Source organism: Epargyreus clarus, unplaced genomic scaffold, assembly GCF_041222505.1.
Source record: "Epargyreus clarus isolate Ecla_fem2 unplaced genomic scaffold, WU_Ecla_fem_2.2 ptg000017l, whole genome shotgun sequence".
NCBI lineage: Eukaryota > Metazoa > Arthropoda > Insecta > Lepidoptera > Hesperiidae > Epargyreus > Epargyreus clarus.
In genome coordinates this window covers 1,319,968-1,334,537 of record NW_027332225.1, presented here as the reverse complement: position 1 = coordinate 1,334,537, position 14,570 = coordinate 1,319,968, and the positions used below count along the sequence as shown (strand labels likewise).

The 14,570-nt window shown below is 35.1% G+C and overlaps 1 protein-coding gene and 1 long non-coding RNA gene across 2 annotated transcripts in view; one reads left to right on the top strand and one right to left on the bottom strand.

Annotated features, from left to right (window-relative positions):
* Positions 1 to 11,177, top strand: part of LOC140749164 (ras-specific guanine nucleotide-releasing factor 1) — a 38,610-nt gene extending 27,433 nt beyond the window's left edge. Inside the window, exons 15-33 of the mRNA XM_073082207.1 lie at positions 58 to 309; positions 698 to 880; positions 1,383 to 1,445; positions 1,599 to 1,666; positions 1,781 to 1,853; positions 1,948 to 2,252; positions 2,870 to 3,054; positions 3,530 to 3,635; positions 4,389 to 4,459; positions 4,791 to 4,811; positions 5,768 to 5,917; positions 6,131 to 6,329; positions 6,633 to 6,730; positions 6,870 to 7,003; positions 7,966 to 8,114; positions 8,465 to 8,544; positions 8,840 to 8,957; positions 9,036 to 9,104; positions 10,977 to 11,177. Coding sequence (XP_072938308.1) covers positions 58 to 309; positions 698 to 880; positions 1,383 to 1,445; positions 1,599 to 1,666; positions 1,781 to 1,853; positions 1,948 to 2,252; positions 2,870 to 3,054; positions 3,530 to 3,635; positions 4,389 to 4,459; positions 4,791 to 4,811; positions 5,768 to 5,917; positions 6,131 to 6,329; positions 6,633 to 6,730; positions 6,870 to 7,003; positions 7,966 to 8,114; positions 8,465 to 8,544; positions 8,840 to 8,957; positions 9,036 to 9,104; positions 10,977 to 11,177 — 2,525 coding nt within the window. The remainder of the gene's footprint in view (positions 1 to 57; positions 310 to 697; positions 881 to 1,382; positions 1,446 to 1,598; positions 1,667 to 1,780; positions 1,854 to 1,947; positions 2,253 to 2,869; positions 3,055 to 3,529; positions 3,636 to 4,388; positions 4,460 to 4,790; positions 4,812 to 5,767; positions 5,918 to 6,130; positions 6,330 to 6,632; positions 6,731 to 6,869; positions 7,004 to 7,965; positions 8,115 to 8,464; positions 8,545 to 8,839; positions 8,958 to 9,035; positions 9,105 to 10,976) is intronic.
* LOC140748992 (uncharacterized) lies at positions 9,626 to 10,648 on the bottom strand. The gene is made up of 2 exons (XR_012103013.1): positions 10,573 to 10,648; positions 9,626 to 10,306 (listed from the first exon to the last, which is right to left on the bottom strand). It is a non-coding gene; the product is annotated as an uncharacterized LOC140748992 (long non-coding RNA).
* Positions 11,178 to 14,570: the final 3,393 nt, after the last annotated feature.

Below are 14,570 nucleotides of genomic sequence, written 5' to 3'. Positions count from 1 at the left end.
AACTTACTAGCCATTTAATTAAATAACTTAAGTGTACTTCATATTACCTTGCTATAGTGGCAGCAACATTAGAAGAGAAAGCCGCTTGGACCAGTGAGCTGGCTCAATGCATGGAGAGCGCAGCGCTAACAGAACTGCTCCGTGCCTGTGGTTCCTGTGGTGCAGCATCAGCTAGCCTTCCCGCCTGCCGGTCAGACAGGGCGCTCTTCACCGATGACGTGGATATACGCTTCAGTAGGACCTTGAACTCTTGTAAGGTGCCGCAGATCAGATCGGCAACACCGCAACGTTTATTACAGAGACTTACTGGTAAGATAACCAAGGATCAATATTTTATGAGTCTATATTCAAGTATTCTTGACATCATTCTAAATGTTTCCTGCAAGATATGGACATATCTTACATTTTAATTTAAAGTATAAGCAGAAAATTATGCGCAAACGGATGCATTATCCATAAAGTGCCGTCGATAGGTCTTAATTAACTCTATTTAGAAAAGGAGTTCTGACATTGATCACACATCCATTTTAATATTTGTGAACCGACATAGAACGACAGAAAGTTGTGATTCTGCATTATTTGTGATAAACCATAACAATTAAAGTTTATATTTATGCTTATAAAGTATTTATATAACCCTTCCAGAACAGTCTGGTAAAAATCAAGTACTTCGTATTCTTATTTTTTGTTTCTGTAGATCTCCGATTCCTGTCAGTCGATTTTCTGAACACCTTCTTGCTGACATACCGCGTGTTTACCGACGGTGTAACAGTGCTGGAGGCTTTGAAGCAAGTCTTCTACGAACAGTCCCAGCAAGAGTTTGATCTGGCTCCTCCACCTGACGCCACTAGAAAGACCAGCGCTGCGAGCACAGTATCAGGTACCGTACTTAGATACTAGTCGAAAATCAAATTTTAAAAATCATCAAAACAGCTTTCATTTGGTTTTATATGGCCATTGAAATGATGGTCTGTTATAGTTCTGTTTGCCATTTGTTTTTGTGATGTTCGGAATTACAGTAGTAGAGTCCGCGCCAAACTTCTAGTCCGCTCTAAATATAGAAACAAGTCGCGTCGCAACACCATATTGACCCCCCCGGCACCCTCCGCTGCCCGCTCTCGCCCACGGGTACATAGCTGCGTTAGTGTGCCCTTACGTTGCTACGGAGTATATGCTTGTGGTTGTGTTCGATAGCATTGGCTCTCTGACTACACCTGCGCGAAACAACTTCAGAGCGGATTACAAGTTCGGCGCGGACTATAATACATTTTACTGTACCCTGGATGTTCTGCATTCAAATGAACAGTTATATTCCCGGCAAAATTTACTTCCTGAAATTTAAATTAAGATTCTGCATTTGTCTAACTCTATCATTGTTTCAGGTTATGGATCAGAATACAGCGATAGAGATTGGCAAGCAAGGTTTTGGAGGGCATCCAGGAAAAGTGAGACCTATACGATCTTCTTCTATCTTTCCTCTCATATCTTCTTCTCTTCTTAGTTCATTAAGTAATCTATACTTTTGTAATTTAATAGCATTATGAGACTTTTATAAAAAGTGTTTATACATTTTTACGTATTTGTTAAAATACTTTTAGGTGAGGAGGATGATAAATTATCACCATACTTGATCGCACCGTCGCGCCGTCAATCTTCTGTGTCTAAGGTAATATGGGTTTTAGTTATTTTATAGCTTGTCTCTTCAAAAGTCAATAATTTAAAATTAAGGCGCTGATTAACTTGTAATTGTCACTTGTTTATCCCATGCTTACTAACAAAGGTGGAGGAAGATAGTAGTCATTTGACTATACCTAAAATAATGGCAACATCTTCGAGCAACGAGACTTTAAAAGGTAATAATTCTAAATCCAATTTATGATTCTAACCTGTACCAAATCCCTTTACTAAAATGTACATTTCTATATCTAATACAATATAATCTACCAGGTACATCCCCATCTTCCCCTGGCGCCCTCAGCTCAGTAACTCTTGTCGGTAGTCCTAAGAGAGCGAGTCCTGAAAATCGGGTGGACAAAACGGATGACGATAAGAGATCTCCAGCAAGAGATAATGACAAAGAAAACGCAAAGATAATGAAGAATATAAGAGATAATAATGCTGCTATGATGAAAGATGAAAGCATTGAGTTGGTTGATCAGAGTGACGAAGATATCAAGTACAAGGAGGAGGAACAAGAAAAGAATAAGTTTAAAGTGGATGAAAAGTTTAAAATTTCGCAAAGGTTTTCAGAGGTATTTCATTCATTTCTTATTCTCCGTACATTGTGTTCTCACTTACCTATATTTTTTACTATGTTGCTTTTACGTGAATTTTACTAATAAAAACATACATATAATTATTGTCTACCTTACAGACATGTCAGGTCTGTGGTCTACGTATTATAATTTCTAAGCAATTATTTTACTATATTTTCTTTCTAAATATTGTCTAGAAGAAATCATCTTCCAGTGATAAAACGTTTCTCCTGGTTTTTTCTTTCTCTGCATTATCGTGCCCTTTGCAGTAATGTATACAATAAGTACCAATCACATCGTGTTTATTTCTTTATTTATTGGATTATCGACATAAGAAGCAGTGACTACAATCTAGTATTTAAAATTATTTAAATAGGTACATTTTACTGTTCATACAATATGGCTAATCACTTCATGCCTTAATTTGTTAAAGTTTACACATTTTACAAATATTCTAGAACATTTTAAATATCTAGAAATAAGAAATATAAAAGGTGGAATTTAATAATTAAAATTATTTTAATTTTCAATATACGATACATTGTCGATATTACATTAATTATTCAATAAGGAGTATTGCGTCACTATTGTGTTGGATGTTAAAGTACAACAAGATGCAACGCAACCGCACGATGTCGGAGAGCCCGCGGCGTCTGCACCCGTCCGCGGGGGCGGCGGCCGAGGCCCGTCGGCGCTCGGAGGGCGCGCGCGAGGCCGCTGAGCGCGCCGCGGCGGAGGCCGAGCCGCGCAGGGCTTCGGACTCGGGTGCTACGCGCTGTGTACCGAGACGATCTGTGAGGTAACTGTTAAACAAAGCACGAAAATAGAATTATGCATAATATTCTATTCTATTCTATTTTTCATATTAATAGCACAGTACTTTAGGCTCTTCTTAAGTAAGTATATTTGCGTGTGTGTCGTTAAAATCCATCTACCCACTTGAATTTTTTTTTTTCAAAAATAAAAAGAAGGTTTAGATATCTATTTAAATCACCAGAACAATAGTGGTTATTCCATTACTACGAGTCTCCTTTTAAAGTGAGCTAAGGCAATAGTTCACCATTCTGATCAATTGCTCATTGGCAGACGTCAATCACCCTTAAAAATATTTTTACAGGATTCTTAAAGTTCTCGTATCTTACGATATTTATATTTAAGAATTAAACAAACTTAGGTCCGATATTGAGAGACTGTCGTCGTCGTCGACATGTCGATGGCATTAGGCTGCTGAAAAATGACAAGAAAATATAAAAGCTAAAATTGGTTTACTACAGCGAGAGACGATGCACCAGTTCTTCGATCAACAGCGAACGGCGTCGCTACTGGGGCGGATCCGAGCCTCGAACTTCAGTCACATCTCAAGCCTCTCAGATGGCTCAGGTAATTTACCGAATAATATTATCTTTATGAGCCAAAAAGCCCCTGCAAGATGTTACACAAACTTGTGTTCTTCATTGTTCACAAGAAAAACAAGCAGGAAGATCAGGATTTTACTTTTAGTCGCAGCATCGTAATATTACGAGTATGATGCTGTAATTAAGTAACATACATTTAATCTCATATTTTAAGAAAACCTTACCGAATGGCTCTTTCGCTTTGCATAAACCTTGCTGATCCATCGTATATATTTATAGCTTAAGTACATAGATTAGTAAAGATTCCTCACTCCTAACAAGAAAATGTAACCAGTTTTGACAATTGAAATTGTCACTGTCATCTATTTCGTGTTTGAAAAATATTAAAGAAATGTCGTTTTTAGATCATTTACGAATGAAATGATATTTCTTCGCACTTTGCTTCGATTTAGTGTTTTTGCACCACTTAACTGCGCATGTAGGAATTGTTCCGCGAAAATTACACTATGACAGCCATCAAATGGCTGACAGAATTGTTAGCCGTTTAAGCCATTCAATGGCTTCCTTCAATTTCAAGGCGGTGACATATCTATACTTATCTATGCTTAAGTTAACAATATTATTTTTATTGTATTCTACTTTGAAGTAACGACTCGCTGCTTTAATACTATATAGATTTTAGATTTTTACACCTTAGTCATATGATGTATTTGTAGTGCCAATAGACCATTCCGTTGATCCACAATTGCGGCAATTTATATATGTAATATTATTTTAGACGTATCGTCGTGACACTGGACAGCCGAAAGCCGGAGTGGTCATCACATCCTTCAGACAATCTCATAGGAGGTAAGACACGTCCAATAATTTGAAATATTTCCAAAATATTATCCGTACAGTCCATTTTGTTAATAATACGTTTCAATTCATAACATCATATGTTACTATTTTAGCACAAACTGGGAGCTCACAATTCACTCTAAGTGTTGTGGCATGTAACTTTTCTTTGAACTCATTCTACAATTTACCAAAGTGTCATGAAAGCTTTGCACGATGTTCCATACGACTTTCAAATGACTCTAGAATTTCAACTTTACTTCTTTCATGGTTCATAAATTATTTTATGCTTAGATTCGGCGGTGTTTGAAAATGATAAGTAATTGACTAATTCATTTAACAGCTTTGGAAAAGACCTGTTGTGGTGAGTGCTCGGTGGAGGTAAAGAAGTAGCGAGCGCAGTTTGTAGAGCTGCCGTAGAGGAGTACTTTGGATAATTTGCTTCACCTAGAGTATTTGCAATTTACCCTTTTTATCAAAATTTTTATGTATTCGATTGGATTGTAGTTGCTAACTCCCGAGGGTCACGGTTTATGTCACCAAAAATCACTTTGGATTCTGGATATCTCCTCCACAGTTAATTGTAACGAATTTTGAACCAGCACACGAATGTGTTTCATCCTATGAAATCACCTCCTGACACATTCCCTAATACCTGATCTGAAGCATCGTTCTACGAGTTTGTTTACTACTATAATGTTTCATGCTTCAAGTGTATTTTTATTTATCTGAATTCTACGAGGACGATTTTGGGGAATACAGACTCAAGGCGTTGGGTTTGAGCTTAATATGTAATATTTTGGATTATGTAGTCATTAATTACGCTTAAACTTGGCGTGTAGGTGCCCTGAAGTAGCTTAGGCAGGGCAAATACACGCGCATTTTTTCTCTCACGGTATTGATGTTAGACATAAAATTTAAGTACACGATAAATTTTGATTATTGTAGAACTATATCAAAGCTACGTATAAATTATTAGTTTGAATTAAAATTACTGATAGATTAGGTAGTAACGTCCTATTAAATAAATCGTTTTCAAAATTTGCATGCAACTCACCTTTTATTTTCGAAATAACTTTCTTTTCCTCTCACTCTTGTACCTTATTTTTATCTGTCTTGTAAATGTCTTTATTACGCATGATAATATTTCTAATATTCTTCACATTTATTTCTTTTCACCTTCCAATTGGCTGACAACAAAATAAATCGTGAAATAATAACCTCATCAAATTATAAAGCATCTAAATAAATATCAATAAATAAAACTGCACTTTTGTATTCTTGCTTAGTTCTGATTGATAGCTGTTTGTTTTGGTGTAGGAGCAGTACTTCGACCGCAGCGGTTGCGTTTGCGGTGGCGACGTCTGCTTCGTCTAACCCGAGGTCTCCTCCGCCAACCTCACCACCTCACGCTCGACGAGACTCCGTTATATCTACGGCTGCCACCATGAGAGTACTAAACGTTTTGAGGTACGATAAATCATTGTTTTCCGTATCTTCTGCTATATCTAAATTATTACGTATGAGTATGAGTTATTTATGAAAATGATGAAAATCTCTGTTGTATTTACAATGCTGCTATCAAAATATTTTGTGACGATATTCTTACAATCTGAATTATTAATTTCCTGAATATTCTCAAATTCTTCAATTACACGTTATTACTAATGTGTTATTTACCAGGCATTGGATATCGAAGCATTCCTCGGACTTTTGGTCGGACGAGCGTCTTCGTGGGCTCACCATGGACTTCCTGAAGGAGATCGAAGGGAGTCCGGGGCTACTGCCAGCTGAACACAAGGCAGCCGCGCAGTTGCTGCGTCTGCTAGAACGAGCTCCTGACAGAAATGTTGATTTGCAAGCTCTCTTTTCTCCACCTTATGTAAGCTATATAAAATTATATAATACTAAGGTATTTTATAAGTAAAACGAGATTGTTGTACAGTTTTCTAATATACTTAGTTAATTAAGAGATTACCTAAAATTAAGAGATAGGCAGTAGTATCTTTCTTTAATGTAATCTGCTGTGTCATTAGTTGTATTTATTAACAGTGTGAATAAGGAGGTTTCATTTATTATTTAAAAACTAATGAAATAGAAATTTATTAAATTATTTGGAGGTTTATTGGGACAAAGCTAATACTTAGGTTGAACTGGGGGACTTATATGAGTATTATGTTTGCAGGTACCAACAAAGGAGAATGTAGAAACGCTCTCGGCTTTGGAAATAGCGGAACAAATGACGTATCTGGATTATCAGATATTTAGCGCAATCCACAGCGAGTAAGTCAAAAAACTTTTTATTAACTAAAATAACTTGAATTACTTAAGAAACTAAAAAGAAATACAGTTACTACAGAGATAACTAAAGACATACTTCAATACCAAAATATATAGGTTAATAAAATCTTTATAAATTTAGGGAATTTCTGGGGCAAGCGTGGACAAAAAGCGACAAAGCGGAACGAGCTCCCCACATCCTGATGATGACGGCTCATTTCAACCACATCTCCAATCTCGTCATCTCGGAGATTTTGAGAAAATACACTTTGATGGGTAAGTTAAAAAAATATATGTGTCTTATAAGTCAAGATTCACTTGTTTGAACACGCTCATATGCTAATAATCATAAATTTTCATGAGGTTAGTTTTTTACCCGATAATTAGCGCAGTCGTCGAAACCTAGACCCGGAAACACTAGTATTACTATATGAACGAATACAATGGGCATGATGACAAATTTTGAAAACCCGTCTATAAATGTATGTACAGATTTTTGGAATCTGTACTTACATGTCTACAGATTCCAAAAATCGTATTATTTCTGCAAACAAATTCAGTATTAACAAAATTAAAGCAAATTTTTACACTTATTTTGAATTAAGCGCGCAATCGCTCGCGGGTGTCATGGCGTCCGTTGGTATTTGACATTAGAAAATCCCATACAAAAGTTCAAGCAATGCAATGACATACCCATTCGCGCCCCGATTAGCGTTTCAGAGATGTCCGACTGCAGTATTTTATATTTTCATCTTATTGAAAATATAATAAATCTTAAAGTTATCTTTTTAAACTTTTAAATTTTTGAGAATCCTTTCAATATATTGTTTTACTTAAATCATTTATTCTTTGAATTTTGAATACTGTCATCATGCATGTCTATAATTTCAAAATTATTGATTTACATGTACGATTGTGTGTCTACTAACAGCGTCTACATAATCAGGGATCCCTGATTATGGGATAAATTATTATTCAGGGACATATTGATATATCATAGGCTCTTTATTCCGTAAACAATTATTTAGATTCTACTGCATCTTACAGCTATCGAAATAAATTAAACAGACATGACAATTAAAACATGTTTTATTTAAAATCCTATACTTCTTTTAAAGACTTTTACAGAGTAAAATTGAAGAAATATCAGAGGTTTTACGTGTTTCTTTTAACTATTTATATTTAGTTATCCTTTAATTATTTAAGTAATTATGACATTATACCTACTTTTCGTACAGGTCGCGTAGCAACTATAGAGAAGTGGGCAGCAGTGGCCGACATTGCTCGTTGCTTACACAACTTCAACGGAGTGTTGCAAGTGTGTGCAGCTCTCTCCAACGCATCCATATATCGCCTGAAGAAAACTTGGGACAAAGTTTCTAAGACCGTAAGTGTTTTGGTTATGAGTCCCTAAAAAATAAAATATTTAATTTAATTTATTTTATTTGATTAATAATTGATCCATCCGTTTAATTATTTCCTCAACTATTTTTAATAAAATGATAGAAAATTATTCATTAAATTTAATTATTGAAAGAATTATTAATTTAATGAATCACTTACAATTTTTAATGGTAATTTAAAAGTTATTAATATAATTAATACTAATAATACATTGATGTAATTACGTAATAAGTTTTTTAATTTAACTAGAAAAAAGGCAGTAAATAAAAAAAAAATAAGAATTCGTAAATGAGGATTAATTATTCAGTGTACAAATGTCATTGTAAATTGCAGAGCAAGTCCACGATTGAGAAGATGCAGACTATCACGTCATCGGAGTGTCGATTCAGAATTCTGAGGGATGCATTACACAGGTATACTATCTGGATTTTTATGATACTATTTTGCTAGCTTTGTAGATTGGCAAACTGAGGGAAATTGGAAATAGCGAGAAAATCTTGAGGTAACGGTAAAAATAATTGTAGATGAACATACTGTGTATTTATTAAATGAATATTCCATAAAAAACTTTACGGAGGTGCAACAACCGCGCCTATGACCTTATTTATTTTAGTTACAAGTTTTTGTACACGGAAAAATAATAATAGTAAACATTATAGCAAACATTATTTCGAAACAATTCTGTTTGAAATTGTCATTGTCTTTCAGATGTGACCCGCCATGCATCCCATACCTAGGGATGTACCTCTCGGATTTGTCCTTCATCGAAGAAGGCACATCAAACTACACACCGGATGGTCTCCTCAATTTTTCAAAGATGAGAATGGTAAATTCTTTTTATAACTTAGATACATATTTGGTAAGGAATAATGATGATATTGATATTGGTATTGATTTCTTGTAGATTGCTCACGTGATTCGAGAGATACGGAACTTCCAACAAACACCATACAAAATTGATCATATTCCGAAGGTAAGCAAGGTTTTAAAAACTTTTAAGAACGTAAAGGACAAAGGTCCTATTCATATTATTTCTATTTTATAATGCAGTTAGGTTGTAATCACGAGAGGTTTTGGGAGCTTCATAATTCTGTTATTTTTTCATTAATTCAAATTCGTAGAGCGACATGGATGATACTTTAGATACCCGATTTTTTATAAAATAATTCTGGAGGTAATATAAACATAGTTATTAACAATGCTAATCAAGTAATAGCAAAATAAATAATTTTGCTCAATGGCAATAGCCCTTTACACCCGAAGATTTTTTTTCGCAATTTCCGATTCAAAACGTTTATTACGGCTTTTTATATAGCTTAAGGGATCCACAAAAAATAGGAAAAAAAATCCACAGTTTATACCTAATCCAGAAATCGACCCGCACGATCGTGAAACCGGTGATCTCCGGTGGGAACTGTCACACTCACGATCGTGAAAATTGCAAAAAAAAATAGTTTTTTATCAAAAAATATTACAAAATTAAAACAATTTAGAGATATTTAACATCACTGTCTTTATTTTCATTAGTCTTTATAAAAAATCTGTCTTGGCAATGAAACCTAAACTACGTAATTCTATGAAAATCAACATTCTTCTTTCTTCCGTTATTGCCTCCGTCTTCAATCCAGGTCTCCAAGGCGTAGGTATTCTTGGCTAGGGAATGCATCCAATGATAATGCAGAAAGAGAAAACTTTAGCCATATCTATTGCAATTAAATTAAGTTTTCGACCGGTTCTTCTTAGATAATATAAATTTGTGCATCTGGTTACATATCAAGAGCCTCACAATTAAAATATTAATAAAAATATTTCTTTGTAAACTTTACTGGAGATGTTGGTAGGGATGTATAGACCTTTTCAAGACAGAAAACGTATTCTTTTCCAAGCTATTTTTCGATGTGTTGGACGTGAAGATGCTCGGCGGCGAGAAATTTCTAGGGATGATTTTGAAGTAGATGGTTGAGGTTCAGGCTCAAGTTCCAGATCCAATTCTAGGTTAGTTTCTATTTGAGGGTCTGCATGTGCTTCTGGATCTGTTTCAGGGCACAATTCTTCAAATTGAAACTCTTCTAATCTATTTGGATGAAGCTCTTCACTTTCATGAAGATCTTCAATGTCCGATATATTTCTCCTCACCCCGCACTTGCAAAATCTGATCGTCATTTAAATGTACCCCTAAAATTGAAACAAACAAAATTGTTATTGACGAAACTTACACATAACTGGTAATAGCAATAAAAACATTTTCATCAAACGTTATTCTGCACCAACAACCGTAGGCACACGATCGTAACAGTTGAGATTTGCAACCTAATTGTATCTAAATTGCAAGTTAATCGAATAAACTACTAAAGTCCACGTATTTAGTGTTCTTTTATCTTTTAAATTAGCAATAATTAATAATTGATACTTAACATTTAATACCAAAAATAATTATATACCTGTGACAGTGCGCGGGTCGAAAAAATCTGCCATCTTTGGACGAGTCCCTAGCACAACTGACCGCCTGCACCCCGCTCACTTAGCTGGTAACACGTGCGATACTCTCCTCACGATCGATCGGCATCGGTTGCGTTTCGAAAAATAAGAAGCTATCACGTGGGATTTTTTTTAAAGTGAAACTCACGCTCATATCATCTCGGGTGTAAAGGGATAGTAACGTGTTGCACATAATTATGCCACATTATAACCTTACCGTAGTATACCGTTAGTACGGAAATAATAATTGTGCTAAATGGCAACACTAAGATGTTGGACATAATTATGCTAAATTACAACTTTACCGTTTACACCGTAAGTAAAACATTACCGGACTAACATATCGTTTTAAATGCCACCTCACCAGGTATGCGACTTCCTCCTGGACCGGTCGCTGGTAATCCCCGAGGAGCGTCAGTACACGCTTTCGTTGGAGTTAGAGCCGCGCTGCTCCCGCGGCTCGGCGGGCGGGCTGCCGGCCGCGCCCGCGTCGCCCGCCTCGCCCGCCGCGCAGCGCCGCCGCCGCGCCTCCCTCGCCGCGCTCGCGCCGCTGCGCGCTGACCGCTAGACACCGTAACAACAACCCTAATGAACTGTGACGTCACTGCTTAGTAATACAATGCGACGGCCGCGCGCTGACCGCTAGACAACATAACACTGAGACAGTGCAGTGTGACGTCATTGTATTGTAACATATTGCGACAACTGCACACTGACTAATTGACCCAACACAACGTGGCGCAATATGCCGTCACCGCATTTTAACTGCATATCGATTGCTAAAAACTGGGAGATATCGCAACATCAAGACGACATAGAGCACTGTCACGTCACGGCATAGTAACACGTTATGACAGATGTACACTTACTACTAGACACTGTGAGACACCGTTACATCAAGACAAGAGCACTGTGACGTCACGGCATAGTAACATATTACGACTGCTCGACACTGTGAGACACCGTAACACCGAGACAGTGAACTGTGATATCACCGCATTGTAACACATTGCACTAGCTACAAACCGAGATACCGTAAGACCGCGACAACTCTGCGTACTATACTGTGACGTCACTATACCACAATATTAGACACTGACTTTACTACGTCGCAATTCCGCCACTACTTCCCAGGCTGTTACACATTCTTAAATGTAGGTACACCTTCTTGCATACTGTTATTTCGCTATACAACAACATCGTTATACCAAATATTACAATAATACTACTCAGCAATAACACGTTATAGTTACATCGTAATGACACGACTCTACGTCGTATACTTTAGCATCATATCACCGCAATACCGCAAAATCACTACAAAAATGATATAATACCTCTATTTCTCAACATATTTACACTGAAACATTCCTAAACTGCTCTGCTACACCGCTATGTGACGGCTATACGGCTTACTACATCACATCACACAAAGAACATAGAAAACAATGCATTGACATAAAACACGGTATAATTTTCACAAGTTGTGACTTGTGAATGAGTAAAAACTAAATTATTCAAATTAATAATATAATTATTGTTCATCTACATGTAACATGGCTTGTAGTCCTTAACAAAATATATAATGAAATTTATAATTATTCAATTCGTATATTACGAAATATTATACAATTTTGAGGTTTCCGCATTTCGGAAAATTGCAATTTCATATTTTATTTTCATTTCAATATAATTTTCCGGCCTTCATCCTATCGCGCGGACTCCGCTTAAAAACAAAATTTGGTTGGTTAGTAGTTAACAAAACTCACATAATAAACTTCATAAAATATTTTTACATACCATAACATTTATAAATACATAACTGAAATAACATATTACTAATACTAAAATCATAAAGCAATAAAGGAATTCATTCTATACACAAAGAAATAAATATTTACATTAATTATAAGACTTGAAATGTACTACTTAATTATTCAAATTTAATTATAAAGCGAACATATTTATGAACACATCCTTTGAGCTTAATCGTATATTCTAAAATAAGTATTTCCCTTGCCTTACATCAAGTATTAATCTGGTTGTTCTAAGATAGGTCGTTCACATAAACAATTAATAATTTAATTATATAACTCTTCTAAATATGAAGATTATTGATATTACTATTAAATAATAATTATTAAAAAATAACAAAAAAATATATTTTTGTTGGTAGAAAAATCAGAAGATAATTAGCTGTTAATTAAATAATTAATCAAATTATATGAAGTGCACCCTATTTACCGCGACACGGCTTCTATTTTTGTAAATATTACTTCTACTTCTATGTCAATTACCTTGAAAACAATATTAAACACATATCACTTGAATTCAAGTACGGTGAATATTTAATAAAAAAATACACACCTATATTCCATATAAAATACACAATAACCCACAGACAAAATATAAAATAATAATCCTTAAACTTTACATCAAATAATACATTAAAAATTATATTTAATAATAATAATAATAAAAGATCTTATTAATTAATATACCGTCAATTTGTTTCGCACAAAACTTAGGAATTTCAAGACATTTCCCACGTGACGCTTCCAAAACTTTTACAAACTAGTTAGGTACTCTATTCCTTTATGATTAAAATCAGTGTAACTAATGTAGAACTGAGAATTGTAAGATACATTGAATTTAGCAAAGTATAGAGGCAATAAGATTCCTACAAACGTGCTACTAATGACAGTCATAAATTAGTAGCGACTGAAAAAATGACTCTAATAAAAGCTATCGCAAGAAGCACGTGTGTAGGAAACTTAACGTTTGTCTGGGCACGCAATACTCAATGCTGTAATCACAAATTTAGTAAATTATACACTTCCATTTACATATTACAAAACTGAAAGTGGATATCATTCTATTTCTATTATAAGGCGGTCGTCTGCTATCCATACACCTGGACGTGAAAATGGCTGCAATGTTGAAGTACTTTCTTTATACGACACTTCAATATAAATTAATGAGTGGATAGAGTTGTTACTGCTGAATTCGTGTAATTATATCATTTTAATGATATTATGTGAGCATAACGAGACTTGACAACGATATCTGGATAAATGTTCCCTACGGCGTTAGACCTACTGTACGTTCGATTTTAGCAGCCAGCATGCCGTCCTGCAAGCTGGATAGTGGGCGTTCTGCCTAACTGTTGAAACATCGCCTGTTACCCGTTGCGATGATTGTTATCTTATATTTCGATAACTTTTATACAATCCTGTACATTTCCTGTTATTCCAAAATGCTTGTTAATATAAAAATGTTGAACACGTTAAATTTTCTATGACAATTAACTAAGAAGTATTAAATGTTCTAAATTTTAGATTCTAATTCCCTGTTTACCTTCTTAAATAGGTCTTAGTATTAAAACCTTTAATAAAATTATGTTAGTAAATAAGTGTTAATGTGTAACGGAGAATAATTTAATGAACGTCTTTGCTTGTCAATCTTTCATTAAAAGATATTTTTGGCCAAAAGATAAAGATAAAATTACAGAAAACAAAATCAAAATTCGTAAATTAAAGAACTAGAAAACAAGTTCATCTTAATTACCATTGCCTAGAAGATCTAACCAAGAATGTCTACAAAATGTGCTAGATGGGTTGTGGTGTACTTTTTGAGAACTTTATATTTTGGTCAGAAAAACAAAATTATTGTCCGAAGTAACCTAAGGTGATTTCCAGTGAGAGTAGGCTCGTCTAAGTCTTTTCTACGTCCTTTTCTATGTGGTTTAATGTTAGCGTTACTGAGGGAGGCCTATCACACAGTCACTGGAGCTTAATGAGGCCTAGTTTTATATACAGTTAACTAAGTAGTTTAACAATTCTCTCCGAAAACATACTTCTCTGGGGCCGTGATATAGATTTTGCCGTCAATTTAACTTTTACTGGAATAGTTAGCTAATATTCTGAATAATACTATGTAATGCTTGAGTATGTACTCAAAC